The following is an 18,847-nucleotide window of genomic DNA, read 5'->3' on the forward strand; positions in this document are numbered from 1 at the left end:
GTGTGATGTTTATGACAAAAGGTCTCTTACACATCCTTTCTGATTTTTCTTGCAGAGGATATTCAACTCCTTTGTGTACACGGAGAAAATATCGAACGGAGAAAGTGAAGTTCAACAGGTGAGTCCAAAAGCCCTTCCCACCTCCTCCTGCCCATTGGCAGTGTCACCTTAGAAATTACAGTTTCTCTGGATTTATTTGGGCCACTTCCCAAGTGTCCAGCACCTCACATAACCAATCTCCATTTATATTCTATTCCATTTGCTGTTATAATGGGCTGAATATGTACTTGAGAGTTTTGCATTGCCATGGAAAGGCTTTTCCATCTGCTTTGTGTGGATCCTTCCCTCAGAAACAAAAAAGCAGAGGCAGAGCTGGCGCCCTCATGTAGGATCTCACATTAATTGACTGGTTTTCATGTTGGAAGTGTCTCTTTTACAATTATTTTCATTCAAAGCAAAACCACTAATATTGTTTATGGCTGTGGAAAAGGTATCAATTGCTTTGTGTAAATATGGGACAGCTACAGCCTCATGCATAACACTTGTGGTTGAGGGTTTTTGTGATTTTGTGTGGGCTTTTATGAGAAGGCATTTGAACTTTTAACTCTTCAATTTAACATTGAGATATATTATCTCAACACAGGGACTGTTTGCATTTAAATACATGCGCACATTTGGAAGATTAATTTTAAAACAGAACAAGCAGATCTTGCTTTCTTCTTTAAGAAGCAAAGGTACCAATTCCTTATGCTCACAGCTGCACCTTTGTGCTAAATGTGATGAGATGGGCAAAATAAGAACCAGCTTTTCGTTCCAGTTTAAGCATGGACTCACACAACCTTCAGCGAGTAACCTGACCTTCCTAGACCCCTATCAAACCAGTTTTAATGTTCAGTAAGAACAAAAGTGCCTCAGAGCGGGGCTGTCTCTGAGGACAAGGGAATTGCTGTTCAGCCACGTGGGTTTTGCATGTGATTTGTGCCTGAGCTGCTGTTGCTGGTTTCCAAGAGTGCATCAGTACATTGCAGGCTCGTGTGCATTAAAACTGGTCATTTAATGTAAACAAATTAACACTCTAAGTTGTGTTTACTGTAAACAGTAAAATTCCCAGCTTTTTAAAATTATTATTCCCAAGGAAAAAGTCAAGGCAGAGCTGGATTGAATTGGACTGTGAATCCCTGCACAGTGCATTTAAACTTTTGGAGAGTTGCACTGGAGGGCAGGGCTCAGCTCCTCTTGTGTTTCAGAAGGAGTATGGTGGCTTTTGATGAGATTGTGGTTGATGTAGGAACTAAATCAATTTGCAGAAAGCGGAATAGTTGAGGAGAAGTTCAACTGATGCTGGTTTCTGGTAAACCAAACCCAAGTCTTTGGTGTAGAAGCCTTGTCCCATACTGGCATTAAATTGAAGTGTGTAAAAAAATGATAAATATAAAAGCGTGTGTTTAATATCTAGGATTTAAATGAGACTCTTAGATTGACACGATACAGATTTCAAGGTGAATCTCTTGTGTGTGTTATCACAAAAATGACAAGGTTTGTGTTTGGGAAAAAATCCAGCAAAGTTCACCTCTGGTACTGCTTGGGTCTGTGTTAGATGTGTGTTTGGTGAGATACAGATGTGTGTGGGAAACAACAGAGGAAAGCAGAGCAATGCATTAATCCTAGTAAATTATCCTAATTCTGGTATTAAGGATTGCTTGACCCTGCGGATAGTGGTGTCTCAACCGCACTAATAGATGTTATGCTTTACAGGAGGTTTTTCCTGGATCTAGTTAGTTTGAAGATATTTGATGCTTTTCCTGAAGCTTCATCATTTTGTAGGAGTCTGCCCTACAGTTTGGCTGTAGAAACACATCTGATTTTCAGTCATCGTGGTTGAGGTCATTGCCTGTAGTATGAAAGCAAAAAAATATGGGGATGGATAAATAAGCCCGGGAGTTCCCATCTCTGGGTTCAATCCCACTGCCTTTGTTGTGCCACCTTTCCCACTTTGCTTCTCAAGTGAATTGTGCAGAAGACTTTCCATGCCTTTAATAATTATCCTTATTCTCTCCCAGCTCTATTTGGCTTCTGCCTTTTTTATTTCTAGTTTTTTTATTAAGCAGTCACCAGTATGAATGTCATGACATGGGGGCAGCAGATGTGTCATTACTGTTGCATTAGAACCCTTCAATTATTTTTTAAATCTCCTCTCTTCCAGTAAACCCCCTGAAATTGTTTTCCTTTTTTGGCAACCTCTAATTGGAGAACACATAATTAGAAGAGGTTACATGGAACTGAGTATAATGACATCTTGTTCTCTTCATGTCAGTGGTACCTTTTTTCCCCTGGAGATGCAGATACATACGAGTGTGTGTTTGAGTAGTTTATTTTGTATCATTGTTATGAATTTATACAATTCTGATGTGTCTTCCTATTACTAATTTGGTTTCCATTTCCCTCCGCGCACACATAGGTGGGTGCTTGTGTTCAAAGGGACCACGAAAGGGCAATTGTCACCCGAGTTTAAAAGTTTAAATCTGAAACCATGCTGACATCTGAAAAGAAGGGCTGGCCCTGACGTCGCGCTGGGGCAGCGTTTTCCTCGAGTATTTCTGGGTGGTCTGTGCGCTGCGAAGGGGCCATGTGGGCTGGATTATACGTATCAGATGGCTTTCTAATGCCAAAAGTGTTTTTTGGGAAACCAAAAAACGGGATTAAAACTTCTTTTGAAGTCTTGACTATCAATTCTCCACTCAGGGAAAGATGCTGCTTGTTTCCCCACCGCAGATGTGTGTATTTGGCCTAAGTAGATATAAATAACTGTCTGAACACTGTAGGTAGTGTGATGAATTCAGAGCTGTCAGAGGAGAAAAACGAGGCCTCGGTGAAGCATAATTACTGTGGTTAAAAGCTCAACAGTGAAGTGGATAGAAGAATAATTGAGCACTTCTGTTTCATTAATAACCAGGTCTTTTAGCTCTAATGAATCACAAGCAATATAACCAGAGTTTTATGAGTAAGAGTAGTACATCGAATGGGATCGTCTTGAGCAAATGCAAACAAATGTAAGCAAATTAAATCCCCTGTCGCTCATTCCTGGTTTTGTCATTCATTAAGGTTTTCTTAGCAACTGATACCCAAAGGCAATTAATTACAATTTTATGTCAGCTGGGATTTTTTTTCTGCCAGACCACTGAATTGTTGTAGGGGGGGATTTTTTTCTTTCTTTTTTTTTTTTGTATACCAAACTGTGTAAATAATGGCTTTCAGTTGGTTGAGAATGTGAAAAACTACAGCTGTTGGCCTTCAGGCCTCACTATTTAATACACTTTCTTCATGCCACACAAGGAGTGGTTTACCTTTTGACATTAAACCGTTACGCTTTTAAGGTCTACAGCCATAGAATTACTATTGTACGTAACAGATCAAACCTTTTTCGCCTTGAATAGGTTATTAAAAATTGGATGGTGGTTGCCAAAAATAACTTTGATTGCTTTCCTGTGAGTTATTTCAATATCAGGGAACTCGCATACAATGTGAAATGTAGCAGTGTGAACTAGTGATATAAATAATAATAAAGTGGAAGATGGTTGGTTTTATTAGGGGAAAATCTAGATTGGCCATTTTCAAGCAAGTCAGCGTGTGTTCAGTGTCGTGCTCTGCATGTGGTTTCTGCCATACAGAGAAACTGAAACTGGGCTCCAGGGAGGGGACAGTGACACTGTCTTGAGCACATTTACCAGCTTCAGGCAGAAAAGCCTTGATACATCGAATTCTGACAGAGAACTTGGAGCACAGCAACAGCAACATCTCTGCAGACAGAAATTAAGCATCATTTCTTCTATTTCTGTCTGTCCATGCACCCTGAGGAAGGAAGCCATGGCAAATAAAGTAATTAAATTAGTTGAGATAGTAAATTGTAAATATGCCTGTGTCAGCTGAAAATTGCCTTGCTGGAATATTCCTGGGAATATTCACTCCTGTGTGAAGCCTGGGAAGGACAGGGACAGAGGGAGGATTTTAATTTAGAATTAATGACTGTGCAAGCAGTGACATATGCCTTTTGTCATTAGGTTTTTCCTTTTTAAATGTGTTCCTCTCTCTGTTTAACTCCTGTGTTTAGAGCTAGAAGACTGTCATTCGTGTTCTTTCTAGCTCATTCAGAGCATAATTACCATGGATAAAAATAGCAATAATAACCTAGAGAATCAGTTTTATATAAATCTGCTGTGAGCTGCTAAGAAGTCAAAGTTAGTCGGGAGGTTCAGGAATAGAATTGTCAGGTAAAACAGTGGTTATTAACAATTTTCTGTAATAGGAATCTGTGAGGGCACAGTAGCACTAAGTTGTGATACAGCAGGAGGAGTGGATGGTGGAGTGAGAGACTTTCATTCCAGGTTCTTCTGTTTCACAGGGGATGTAAAAATATAAATACTAACTCAATACTTTTCAAGGAGCCCAGCAGTGTTGAATTCAAGTCTGTGAGCCCGTTACGGCATCCGTGCCCATCAACCTCATTGATACATATTTTATATACAGTCTCAAAAACATTAAAAATATCTTGGCTTTCAAGACACAGCCAGCAATAAAACGTGACCTTGGAGCTCTGCTTTCCCTCAGCGCTCCCTGGAAAGGGAAGAGACTTCAGAGCTTTGAGGGGAACGAAGCTTGAAATAAAAGCTCGAGGGAGCCATGCAAATGAGGCAAATGTCTCTGGGAAAATTAGAGGAGCTCAGTGATGTTGCGATGAAAGGTTGTTGACGGGGCCGGTGCCGATTGAAGTACATTACCCATGGGTGCTGCCATCATCAGAACAGGTGGTACTGTCCAACCTGTCTGCAGACTGCAGCTGCCAAAAAACCCCAAAAATACAGAAAAGTAGAGCTAATGGCTGTATTGTTCAAGGCCATTTCTTATATTTTGGTTCCTTAAAATTAAGGAGAAAAATACACAAGTCTGAAAAAAGATGAGAGGAATGCCAAGCAAGGCTTTGTTTTTAAAATGAGGTGAAGAGCGCTTTGAGAATTAACTTGGTAGCAGCGTTTTATGTCCGTCTCAAGGTATCTGGATTTAGTTGAGTCTCTGTTAAAATGGGTGAAATTGAGCATTTCTGTGGGAGCAGGAAACATCAGTCACCTCCCCGAGGGAATAGTGAGTGTGGGATGGGAGCTGCCCTGCTTTTCTGAGCCTAATTTGGGACATGATTTTCCATTTTGCCTTAAAAATGTTTTGAACAATTACATTAGGATGGTTTCATAATTCAAATCTCGGTCCTTTCATTATGAGGTTTTTGTAACGAGCATGGTGTGGGTCTTGCATCCATCAGCATGCAACAGCTACTCAGCTCTGGGCAGGCTAAAAAATGAGGGTATATGTTGGAAAAATAGTGATCTTTTGCTTATAAACTTTATTTTTTTTTATTTAGAAAAATGAGAAGCTGATTTAAGCCTGCAGCTTTTATTCTGACAGGCTCCAGCAACCAAGCGCATCACTTTGCCAACTGAATAATGTTTCTGAGCTAATGATGTGTGTGTGCATGAGCACTGATGAGGAGCTGGGAAGCATGTATTATTTTTTTGCTGTTGTTTTAATCACTGAGAACTGGAATGCCTGCTCGCTGTCATGGTTTTTTGCGCTCCAGTGAAGCCCAACTATGGAAGAAAAATTAAGTTAGTTTTGTTAGGCCTCATCCAGCTTATACTTTTCGATTTGATGAATTAGGACCATTTGGTTTTAGTCATTTTTCAGCTGATTGGTGTGTTATCCTTAGGTTTGTAATGTGATTTATTCATTGGATCATGTTGCCACTGGTGAATTTTTGAGTTAGCTGTTTTTGAAGTGTTTTTGGCCATTGGGAGTATTCCCTTGCTGTCAGGGAGCATGATTTTTAAGGCAGTTCAGATGAGACAAACTCAGTTCTTCCAACCATGCTCATGTCCATGGGCCTGGAAAAATGTCTGTGTAGCTCTGGGAGGTACCAGGTCTCTTGTGTCTCTCCCCTGACTGATGAGTTGGAACCCATTTCATAAAAGTAACATAATGACTTTGAGCTGTTCAGAGGTTTTTAGATGAGAGACGCAGGTCAGGTACTGAGCATTTGCTTTTTGTCATGTTTTGACCTATGGGATCTTCTGAAAATCAGCTGTGTCGGATCTCCAGACTCCACACGGCAGGATAAAATTCAAAGGCTATGGGGTGATTTTATTGTTCAACCTGGAAGATGAAAACTCATCAACACCAAAACCTCGTCTTGTACAGCGCTCGTTTAGCAGAGAAAAGCAGCGATTCCTAACGAGAGTCCTTTTGCTCTGATGCTCTGTGTTTGTGTTGTCACTGCTAATGATGGTTGTGTGGTCTTTTTTTTCAGCAAAATTAAGCTCTCTCCCCTTTTTGTGACTTCAGGTGCACAAAGCAAGAAGGAATTGTGTAGATTCAAGTATCTTGTTTACATGGTGCTCAAGTACAGGTATTTCATTTGCCCAAAATGAGAGAGGAGCTGGGTAACCATGAACCTTAAATGCTTTGATTTAGGAAATTTGGCTTGTGTATATTCGAGACCCTGCAGAAGAATGCACTGCTCAGGGACAGTTTGAGCAGTACAGTTGTAAAAAGAAAAAAAGAAAGCTTACCGGAAAATAGAAAAAGAACTACCCAGCAGCTTATTATCCAACAACTGGGAGCAATTTACTAGTGTTGGATGCCTAACATGGAGGAGACCATTAGTAGTCCTCTGGTGCCTTGGCAATAAATCATTCTACAAAACTAATTAGGTAAAATTCTGCAAGTCATTTGAGCAAGGTCCTATTAAAACCTGTGCTCCTAGGAGACCTGTTGTTGGGCTGCAGCATTTGCTGGGAACAATGGAGGCAAAAGCATTGCTGTTATCAGTGTGAGCCTCGTTATTCGCATAACGAAGTAAATCATGATGAAATGTCCTGTTAATAATAGTTAGGAAAGACATTTGTCAGTCCAGGGGATGTGGAGCAACCGGCTGCGTTTCTCAGCACACAAATGTAGCGGCAGCATTAAATCATCCCCATAGAGTTTGAGCGCACAGAGACCAGCAGAGATGAGTATTATGAATTAACGAGCTAAATTCAGCTCTGATAAAAGTGCAGAGATGCAAAGTGGACTATTTCTGACTATACAATACTGCCGTATATTGCTTAGAGGTGATTCTCTTTCTCTTATGATGCGTCTGGTGGAGGATTAAGTGTAGTCAATATGTTGGTGTGAAAAGGATACCAAATGTGCCGGAGTAAATTTTATATGTGCTTGATCCATTTCATTAATTTCTCACTTGGAATGAAAGACCAGGGGCAAAAGTCTCAATAAGTGTTTCTTGTAAAACCTGATGCTTCTTAGTAACTGTGTGTACTGTCACGTTTGCTCAAATAACAGCCACAATATTTTCACTTTTAATTTTCCCCTGCAAAGTCATTAATGAGTCTGGTTGTGAAGTGCCTAATGAACTAGACACAAATGAGCTCTTATCGGACAGAGCAGCAGCTTCACTTGGCCCATGCACCGGCTGCAACCTGCCAAGTACCCAATATTGCGAATATTCTTTGATTTTACTTTTTATTTTTAAGAAACATTTAAAGAGAAGGGCTGAAGTACCTAATTTTCTATTTCTAAAATTAGATGCTTTTTTTTTTAAAAAAAAAAAAAGCCTGAGAATTGCTGGGGAGGGATGACAGTCTGTTAGTTTTCACTTTGTGAAAGGAGAGAAATACAATCATCTGTTCTTACAAGTAACAGTGTAACTTCTAAACCTTGTCCTGATTTCTAAGTGTCTGCTTCCTTCGGAGGGACCTCTGCCAACAAAAGGCTTGCGGAAGAATTTCACCTGTGCAGGCGATTGTCATTATTTTCTTACTGTTATAATATAATGCCAATTACAGATCTTTCATTTTGTTGTTCAAGTTTGTAATTAAAACTGTTGTGGCTGATGACTGGCCACAGTGAGCTGCTTGATCGGTGAAGAAAATCCCTGGGAAGGTGCTGAGCTGGGAGCCTGCGCTGCCCCCAGGAAAGCACCAGGGGATACAAAGGAAAAAAAACAAGTACTGGGATGGATTATTTTGCCCAAATCTCACTGAGGGGAACTACATGAAAGGAGCTATAAACTATTTCTGCTCAGATCCACCTGACTGAGGAGGCTGTTTGTGAACAGAGAAACACTCCTGGGGTTTGGGTTGCCTGGATCCTGATTTTTTCTTTCCCTAAACAGACTCAGTGCACTGGCAGATGTGCTGCTGGCTCTTTGCTCCTGGAGCAGTCAGAGATTTCTCTGTCGGTGACGTCTTCTGAAATACTCTTCTTTGGCCTTTCCTTAAGTGTGCATTGATAAAACTTCTTAAAATTGACTTGTGGCCTGTTTATTTTAGTCTCCATCATGTCCTCGTCAGGCCTTGCAAGAGCATCATACTGGGGACGTGGGGATTCAGTGGGGAGCCGGCAGCACAGGCAGAGTCACATCCAGGTCTCAGTTCTTGATGAAAGGGAAATTTGATAAAATGGAAATTTCACTGGTCATACTGGAAAAACTCTCTGTTCAAGTACCTGTTGCTAGATGGCAATTGTATGTTATTTTTTTGTGTATAGACTGCTTTCTGTTGCCAATTGTATTAATTACTTGACTTCACAGGGCTTAAGCCACCAAATTAGGAGTACAATGAGCAAAGTAGACAACTATTATCTTTAACATACGCAGTTTTGACTTACAATTTAAGTTGGTTAATAGGGAACGGGATAATACAGAGAAACAGGCTTAATTTTTATATTTTCTTCTTTTTTTTTTCAGTTGGCAAAAAAAATTCGTGAAAAATTTAACCGTTACTTGGATGTTGTGAATCGTAACAAGCAAGTGGTGGAAGCATCATATACGGCTCATCTCACATCACCCTTGACTGCAATCCAGGACTGCTGTACCATTCCACCATCTATGATGGAGTGAGTATTAAATTCTGAAATTACTTGGTCTGTCATTTAATATGTGAAGGAACAAGGTGATTTCTTTGCAAAATAGCTTGTATTTTCTTGGTAACTCTGAAAAAGGGGGAAGACAATACTCCGAAGGTGCTTCTTATCTTGTCCTCATATTCTTTTACATTTCTGCTGTGCACACGTTTAATGAGGAGCTCTAAACAAGAACTGGGACTCAGCTGTGATGGTTTGTAAAATGAAACAAAAAGGAAAATAGTTTGTTCAGCTCCTAATTGCATGGAATAGTCTTCTTAACAAAATGAGTCTGTCTATACCCAAGATACCGCTTTTGCATCAAGGCACTGCTCACCCTGAATAACTCTGCTGAAGCTGGTTATGGGACTTATTTTTTTTTCCTTTGAAGTGCAGTAACCAACATCACGAGTTGGTTAGTACATCATATGCTAAAAATTGCATTACAGTTTAATCAGGTTTACATACTGCTGAACTACATTTTCAGTTTGGTTTGGTTTGGTTTGGTTTTAAATACAGGAGTTTTGAATGGTTTAAGTCCAGGCAGTTGGTTGTCTCTAATCATGTTTTATTTTACTGCGTATTTGAAGAAACTTCTTTGGGTTTCCTAATTATAGGAAGGTGTGATAGATGGTCTGATTTTTCCAGCAGAAGTGTAATAATTCCTTTTAAATGCTCAACATTTTAAACATTCACCTCCATATGTGCTAGAAGAGGAGTAACTTTCAGTTTATGCAAAGCTTGATTCCAGAGTAGATTTTCATTGTTTATATCTCGGCCTGATTTAAAACCACTTTAGAGAGAGGAAGGTAACTTGAGTAATAAATATGAAAAGCAGTTTCTGCGATCTAGCTCCATAAGACAGCCCTTCCCTTAATGACAGCATGCTTTCATCTCTTCTGAAGTACGGCATCAACCTTTGATTATGTAAGGATTTCAAATATTCCCTGCATTCAAATATGTGGTATGAATCTGTGGCTGGAGAAAAAGGCCACTTGCTTCTTCTGTGTTTGTCTGGATTGACATCAGAGTGAGAACTCTGAGTGGGGTTAAGGCTCAGGTGGCCCCAAAGAACAGGGTCCCTTGCTGGGGGGTGTGGGTAGATTTAGTGCTCTCGGTGCAGTTCCTGGTGCATTTGGTGCTCAGCGGCCAAACTGTCAGCAGCGTTAGCAGAAAGGCCCAGAATCGGTTGAGGATGCAGATCTATCTGTCCTCTGATTTCTCTGTGCAGGAACCAGTAGCGCCTTCTGAGCAAGGGGTGAAGAGAAGGACGAATGAGATTTATAACCCCCTTGTCAGTATTGCATAATTTCTCATTAAAAAAAAGAGAGGTCTTCTCTTAGTCTGGAAACTTTCATGAATTTCCTTTCACTTTGTCCTCAAAATTCCCTAGCTTGGAAGTCCTCTAGAAATATCTTTGCCCATGGTGGACTTGCATAAGGATCCTTCACAGTAAGTGCTTTGAGAAAAATGAACCGGAGGTCACAGCTGGCAAAGCAGAGAGGTGAATGATCTATTTGCAGAGCTTCTCATTCAGGCTCTACAATATGATTCTCCTTATTAAGTTACTTGGCTTGATAATATTAAATCTGTTAAAGTGGTTCCCAGACCAGTCTATCAGTCTGCGGGATCTTCTGGATGGCACTTCAGTGAGACACAGTCGAGTGTATGTGGTTGAAGAACAACGGCTTATCAGACCTTCCGAAATACACCCACTGCCGTCTGTAGGAAATTGGCTGCAAGTCATACAAAGAAAAAATGTAAAAATGTGTTTCTCTTCTGAAACTTAACTTCAAAGTTGTTATTGGTGCTGTGCTTTGTTAAGGATCCTGTTGTCTAAGTGCTTCTGCTCAAAGTTGTCAACTACCACAAAAGCTCGTCCTCATCTCCCCACATCTCTGGAAAAGAGATTAATTTTTAATAGAAATCTCAAAAATGGGATAAAACCTTTTTCTAAGCAGAAGCTTTCTGTTGAAATTAAAAGATTAGATTCTTGTCAGGATCCCCCTTGAGCACCTCTCAGCCTGGTTAAAGGGGGGAAGGCAGCGCGCAGGGCGAGTGTCTTTGCTGGCAGGCAGAACTGAAATCGCTGAGAGCACTTTTTTTTTGTCCAAAGAGATACATAAACTGAGATTTTGGGCAGAAAGCACTAAAAGTTAAGATACCTACCTTAATGGTCAGGTTTTGTGGAATTTATATATGTATTTGAACATGGATTTAGGACTTATTTGTAAAACATAGGCACAAGTATCTCCCTCCTGGATATTTTGATTGTATTTTGAAGACTATTGATTTACTTGCTTCTACCTTTAATTTTGGACTAACTTGGTCTGGCTGTGAAGAGGTCTGCACCAGTGAGGGGTTAAGTTAGGTGTGGTTTTGCTGGTGACAGCTTATCCTCAATGTTTAAAAGATGTGTCTTAGTGTTGGGCAGAAGTGTCCTGGAGTTAGAGCAACAGTAATTAGAATAGCTTGCTTTAGAACATTTATTAGCTGCTGCTGTAGAAGAGATCACATTGAAAAAGACACAGAGTTGTCTGTACTATTTGCTGTTTTCTGGAAATACTTTGCTTTAAATTGTAACTGAAAATGCTTGTGTCCTTAGGGCTATGGTTTTTCTTCTGGGAGGGCTGTGAAATATTTGTGTTCCAACTGCCTAACTCTGTGTGTTCTTTTTCTTGGTGTAGGGAGGTATTTCATCATGTGGCCTCTTTACTTGAGTAAACATCTGGTGCAAGAGCAGTGTCAGAAGTGCAGTATCTTCAGGCTGTATTTTTAAGGTAGATTTAAAGGCATGTCCCCCAATATTTAAGGTTGTTTATGATGTGGTGTTCAGCCTCTAAATGCATGATGGCGTTTGTAAATCCTGGGGGTACTGCATATTGTCAGACAATTCCTCCATCAGCCTTTACACCCCTGTCTAGGTTAGTGTTGCTGCTTTAGGGAATGAGCGAGTTTGGGTTTCTTTTGGAAAAATTATGTGGGAAAGTATTTGCACCATCAATGTAAAGTAGAAGTAATGAACTATTGTGGAGAGAGAAGATTTATTCTGAGGGTTTTTTGATGGCTTGGTATCTATTTAGTTTATATTTGTTGTTAGCATTTGGAAAAGGATCCATGTGGGGCCTTGTATTTGCTTGTATTTGTCGTGAAACTCTGAGCATTGGCTTAGAAGACAGTTTGCCGTGTTGGTCAAGATAAACTGTGAGAATACCACACCTACCTAGTGACTATAAACAGCACAAAATAGGACTAGCAAAGCACCAACTGGAATATAAAATTAACTTGGCGTTTGAATTGCTCATTTAGTTGAGTGGTGAGATATGACAAGGAAAACGGTATTTATTGCCATTGTGTGGTGTTGACTTTAACAGTGAAGAGCCCAAACGAGTAAGTTTACATGTGACTGTGATTCCAGTCCATAGTGACTAATTCTGCATTAAAATTAACAGCCTGACCGTACTTTCAGTTGCAGTATTGTACCCAACATACACCAGCCTAACTGGGGTAAGTACCAGTAATCATGTGTTTGTTCCCCCACCAAGGCAGGTTTGTGCAGTGGAACTACCTTGCTTTGGAAAGCGATGAAAATAAATAAATCAGAACATGCAAAACCAGCTCGATGAAGCAGTGCAGTTAGTGGCTATTGAGCGGTTTTGGCCAGGAATTTTTCCATGGGCCTTAATTCAACATTTAATCATACTCTTGGCTCATCTGGTTTAGCAGAGTGTTTAAGCATGTGCTTGTGTAGATGGATCTGGGTGATATCTGTGTCCATGGGGTTGGGCACAGGGTCCTGCTCCTTTCCCAGAGCAGCTGCCAAGGGCATCACTCCAACCAGACACAGTTAATATGGATAAAGAGCTGTGGGCTCTGAGCCAAACGGATGGGTAAACTGATGGGAGATAAGGAAAATGGATGTCAAGTGTTATGTACCTTCTCATCCTTGAAGAAACCCCTGCTGGAAAAGTCATTGTGTTTTCTCACTAATAAAAGCTGTTGAAAAAACCATGAGAAACAGATTTCATGCAGACATTCCCTGTCACGATTGAATTGGGTGGCTATTTACAAGACAATGTTTTAGTTAAAAGCATTTTCCGTCTTAAGAGATTAAATACCTTTGTGTACAAGATGGTGTCTCCTGTTTGTCATGCCTGAGATGCCTCGTTCCCAAGAAAGCCGTGGGTAGGTCATTAGGATTTCTTGAAATGGCTTGATGTGCATGGGGTGCGGATGGGGCTATAGGAAAGTGTCAGCAAGAGGGAAGAGAAAGAATAAACAGTGGTTATTTATCAAAAGTACTGAACACCTGCAGCTTCCCTGCACCTTCACTGGGAACTTATGGGATACGTGTCCATTGTGAAAAGTGTCTAAATAGGGACTTAAGAAACGAGTTTTGGGAAATGGGTTTGGAAGCATTAGATTTGCGGGGGGTTGTAACTTTGCTGGCCTGCAAGTGATCTGACTCGTGAATGACAACCTGAAAAGCTTTCTCTGTAAAAATAGTGTCAGACTGGATGGCAGCAGGCAGATCAATTAGGTGTTTTATAGTGAATATTTGCAGATGAAAGAAAATCACACTCTTGCCATGCAAAAAGAAAGGGTGAGTCTGATAATATGTGTAATGCTTGAGTGTTCAAGATGCCTTTTTTTGGGAGAAGCTGTGATTGAGGATGGCTGGCTCTTGTAGGAAAGTAGCTTTATGTAGTTCCAGTTTTGCCAGGTAGATTAAAGTTGTGTTCACACAAATACAAGTGAAGGCACGGTGGAAAATGTACCTCACAGAGCAGGTGCCATGGAGTGCACTCCAGTGGTTTCTGGACATAGAAATCCCTGCACATCTGCAGTAAGATCACCAAAAAAGAGGCTATAGCTTCTTATTCAGATGAATTTGTGAGGAAACACGCAGCTGCCTTCATTAGTGCTCCTGCTTCTACTGCTGGAATATCTCTTTCAGTGTGGCTGGAAATGTATTTTTCTTCGTTATTTACTATGCTGATAAGAGCTTAGGGAATGCATTTATCTAAATTTGTGAAAGGAGAAGGGATGGAGAAATATTTGTTAGTAAAACATACTACTTGGCAGCGTTGCGTTACAAACATTAATAGGCACTGTTTGACTAAGTGACTTTACAAACTTATTTTTGAAAATCATTTACTCCCTGACTGTGATACCACCTTCAGAAGTGGTCTGTTTTTTTCTCTTTTAAACAGATGGTTAAATATTTGCTAATGCGGTTCAGTTTTATCGCAGCTCTTTCGGTGTTTATCTTCCCTCTCCGGAGCAGTTAAGTGGGAGATAACGGGAATCCCATCCAGTTCCTTCAGTTGCCACAGTATCTGCAGAGCTGCACTTGCACAGGTGGGGCGGGTGGGCCAAACTAAAGGAAATTTAAGATGTATATTTGCTGTTCTTGCAGAGAATCAGACTATGGTAATGCACGTGGGTTTCTGAAAACGTAGAGAGCGTGCATAGTGCTCGTCTTGGTGTGACGTTGTCGTGTCCATAAACCGTAGCAGGTATTTAGGAAATTGCTCTCTTGAACATTTTACTTCCTGAATGTGGCCAAGTTCCTCATGAAAAGGTGGGGTTTGGAACAGTTTGTGTTGCTGGGTTGCAGTCCTCCTTCCAGTTTTTACATCTTTACACCCAAGAGCGCGTCTGCTTTGACTTTTTCAAGCAGTAGTTGAAATAACTGGAATAACTTCCCAGAAGAAACTGGTTAACTGAATCATCAGTTGCTTTTCCTGTTGAATTTATTCATAAAATCGTCTTTTTCCAGCAGTCTGTTTAGATGCAGTGGGAAGTATGTAAAGTATGAGTGAAAATCTTGCCTCACAATCAAGAAAACATGCCTAGATGTGAATTTCAAAGGAAATGATGAATTTTCAATGAAGTTATGTAATTCCATTTGCATACTAAAATGAGCTTTAAATTTGTATGGGTGGAAAGGGAGGGAAATAAATGAGTCTAAAAACAATGAGAACCCCTTGGTAGCTGCTCAAGTGTCGTTTTTATCTGCAGCTCCCTTATTTTTCCCTAAACTGAAACTGTACAAAAGACGTTGATTTACACTGTAAATTCAGGCCGAACAAAATCCAATTGGAACTCACTTGAGTGCTGTTTTGATGTAAGATTCAAAGCCCCTGCAAATTTATTTTATCTTCTACACTTGCTGATCTCCTGCTTGTAAATCCTGTTGAAGGAGAATAAAAATGAGCGTGGCCCGATGGGAATTTAATGTCTGAAGTTCAAAGCGGTTTGCACATCAGAGCCGACGTCAATCAAGTGAACATCTTGCAAGCAAGGCAGGGAGCGCATTTCTCCATGGGGAGGAGATCAAAGTGGGAGTCGTGGCTCTGTTTGCTCCCTCGGGATGCAGCTTCGATCGGTTGTTCATTAAAGTGAATCCAGAAGGAAAAGCTTTTTTGGAGAGAGGCAGGGAAGGGAATGAGGTGAGGGGGCCTGTCTTGAAACTGAATTTCAGTCAATGTCTTTTGCTCTCATTTAAGTATGAAAATAAACTAATTACATCTAAGAACAGGTTTTGTTGTGGTTTTTATTGTTATTTTGGACTTCCCAAGTGTCGGTGTGATGACATTTTGGGCTGAATCTCCAGAGAGACCTCAGTTGGACATCGTTGATGTTGTCCACCTTGTTCATTAGTCGTGCTGCCAACAAAAGTGGGAGACAGTGGGAAAAGTTAAGTCTCCTTTGTGCAGAGAAAGGGTGGTGATCAGTGCTTTACTGCGAATCTTAAATTATTAATGGTTTTAGGGTTTTTTTTAACTTCTTCCAAAGCAAGTGATGGGAAGATTTGTACAGTTTGAAACTTGCGTGGGAAATGTGCAGGGTGTAAATACATAATAGTAAAAGTAAAACCAGCAATTACAGCCAAGAATATAAGCATTTAGCGTAAATGCCACATGGCAGTTTTGAAGCTTTAGCTTTTATTGTTGAATATTGGCAAATAGCTTAATAGTGCATTCGGAATTGAAATGACTTAGAGGCACCCAAAAGAAGCACATGGAAAATTTTCCACTGTAATTAGAATGATCACAAATGTTGTAATATAAATTTGCCACAGTGCTGCCTTTGCCCATTTTCTGGTATTGTTGGTTTTGAGCATATTCATTTGCGATGGGAGCTGGTCTTGTCTCGAGGTCCTTATATTGTGGAACCAGTCACGCTTTAAAAATACACTCCATTGCAAGGTGTCAAAAGTCAGTTTTAAGGCAAACTGCTCCTGAAGAGCGATCTGCAGTGGGTATCCCACATAGCCCAGTCTGGAGATGACAGGTCTGTCTGAGGGCTGGTCTTTAATTTATGGGGTTTAAAACAATTCTTCTTCTGCATATTGTATTTATATCTCTTTCCCATTAACTGTATTCTCTTTTTGCTACTTGTGTGCTGTAGCAAAAGGAGGAGGACTGACTGGGCTGCAGGAATTTCTTTCTTTCCTTTCCTTTCCCAGCTCTACTGCAAATGATTTAGGCACCTATGTCTTCATTTGCCTGATGGGTAACATAATACTTGCTTGCTGAGAAAAGGCGAGGTGCTTTGTTGATTTTTGCATTTGAAGTGCTTTGACATGCTCCAGTAAAAAGAGCGATGTGAATGGGGCGTTTATGGCAGAAACGCTGATCCCCGTGGCAATCAGTTGGGGCTGCAGGAGCACCCGTGGTGGGGAAGAATAATAACTTTATTTTTGCCTTTATCGAAGGCATGCCAGAATTGGGCCTGGTGTTCTTCTGCCCGAAACGCCCTGTTAATATCTATCATGACCAAGAGACCTGACATTCAGCTTGGCAGCTTTGTGTGTATGAAGAAGTGACGTAGCAATGCACTCAACATTTTGAATCAAGATACATAAAACCTTTCCGCTGGGTAATTTAAAGCGAGTAGTTTGGGCAGTGCGAGAAGTGCGTGTCAGGGTGCACTTATCACTTTGGGTAAGTGTGAGCGATGACTTTCGGCATAAAATAAAATCGAGAGGAATATTCCATATGATTTTGAATTAAACCCCAGCATTGACTGCCTGTGTTCTGAGACATGAATAATGTCAGTTGCTAACAAGGTATCCTGTTGCCATCACTAATAGATTGTGATGGGAGCACTGGGACAATTAGCTAACATCCTGAAAAGTCGTTATCTTTCCCTAAGAGTTTGTTCTTGAGTATTCCTTGGAAATATTTCTTTAGCGTGGAGATGCTTAATTCGCAGCCGCTAGCTCTTCTCCATCTGGTTTTGCTCAAAGATAAACATGCTTTTTGTGAAACGCAACCTTTATCAATCAATCTTAGTCTTAAGATTCTTTAGCCAACAAAAAAATCAACATTTTTGCTTGGTTGGTAGGAGCTGTAGTTTTTTGAGGCAGTTACATTTTAATGGGGATAGGGAAAGCCACAGCCTTGATCCGAGATCTGCGTTCCTGCAAAGTGTCGAGTCTTTTCCTCAGTGGAGACGACTTTGGGGAGTTTTCAGAGCAGGTTGCCAATGATTCCAAGCAGCAGCTCCCAGCAGAGTGGCTGAGCCCACGTGGAGCTGCTTAGCTGCTTTTGGGTCTACCATAGCATCTCTACTTTGTCTTCCAACCTGATGGGTTGGGCTCTGAGCAAGAGGAGAAGAGGCCGTTCTGTCTGCCTGTCCATCCGTTTTTCTCTCTCTCTTCCTTTCCACAAAGAGTGTGAATGATGCAGAAGATCATCAAAAGCTCTTGGCCCCACGCCAAGTCTTGAATCAAACCACCAGCTCTGACGATGATGCTGTTCTGGATAAAATGCCAAAGCACCAACATCTGCATCCAGTGAGGAACCCCAGGACCTTGTGTAGAGCAAGGAGTTGTGTTGCCTGTTCTTGTTCCCACTGTAGTTTTCATTTTGCTCATCACTGAGGGGTTTGGATGTGTTGAGCACCTGCCACAATTAAAGATATTTCTTCGGTGACAACCACATTCACAATTACCTGAGTTAGGTGGGGATGGAGGAGAGCGAATGGAGTTACACGTATGTATTTACATACGGTCACCCAACTGTGTCAAAAGACTGAGGTATGTAAAATACTTGTAAAGAGGTAAGAGAAAGGATTTGTGTACAGACTGCTCTGGGACTCCTGGATGCAAAAACTTGCACTATCCAGGTACATTTGCAAATCTACTATAAAAATGTGTTTTTCCCCTAGTATTTATAGATCTATATTAAAAACAATGAACAAAATTGATAAAGCTATGTTTAAACTGCATTTATTCTATGTAACTTTAAAGTGTTTGCAGGGCAGTTAATTATTTCCACATATACATGACTCCTTTTTTTTCTTCCTGAAGTCTAGGTTTGAGAAGGGATCAAAAAAATGCTGGTGCCTCAGTGACTCTGTTCCCTAGTAGTCTCATCTTTAAGAATAAGACAGTTAAAGATGTGCATACTCTTTATGGATATAGATAAAACTCATTTTAAAGCATGCCAGTTTAAGGAGACATTGTTTTCATTGATATTTCGATGTGGCATTGAAGATGTTTAGTAATCAATAATGATCACTTTTTACATATTACAAAAATTAGTTTTATTAGAGCTTCTTCAAATGGAGCCTCTAGTCTGAGCTCCAGCTCTGTAAAATGAGACTTCTTGTGACTCTGCAGGAATCATAACACTTAGTCTGATGTTAAGGCTAAAGAAGTCAGTGTCTGAGGTTTTGTTATGCATTTGTATAAAAGACTGTTTTACTTACTTGTGATTCAGAAAATCATTAAGGAGTTTAATAGTAAGTTCTCAGGAAATGACACCTAAACTCCCCCCAGGAGAATTTGTCTGGTTTTGTAACACTAAAATTTCTGAAAGTGGATCCAGTCACCTGCAGAGGTGGTGATCCTGAGCCTGCTAACAAATATTTTGCTTTTTCTTAGTTC

At 40.5% G+C, this 18,847-nt stretch overlaps 1 protein-coding gene across 1 annotated transcript in view; it reads left to right on the forward strand.

Moving 5' to 3' along the window:
* The window catches only part of CACHD1 (cache domain containing 1), a gene marked incomplete at its 3' end in the record, with an annotated part of 99,461 nt that overhangs the window by 35,661 nt on the left and 44,953 nt on the right, over positions 1–18,847 (forward strand). The window contains exons 2-3 of the mRNA XM_080348577.1: positions 56–118; positions 8,792–8,940. Of these exons, the coding sequence (XP_080204703.1) occupies positions 56–118; positions 8,792–8,940 (212 nt within the window). The remainder of the gene's footprint in view (positions 1–55; positions 119–8,791; positions 8,941–18,847) is intronic.

This window comes from Nesoenas mayeri, assembly GCF_963082525.1.
Source record: "Nesoenas mayeri genome assembly, chromosome: 8".
NCBI classification, from domain to species: domain Eukaryota; kingdom Metazoa; phylum Chordata; class Aves; order Columbiformes; family Columbidae; genus Nesoenas; species Nesoenas mayeri.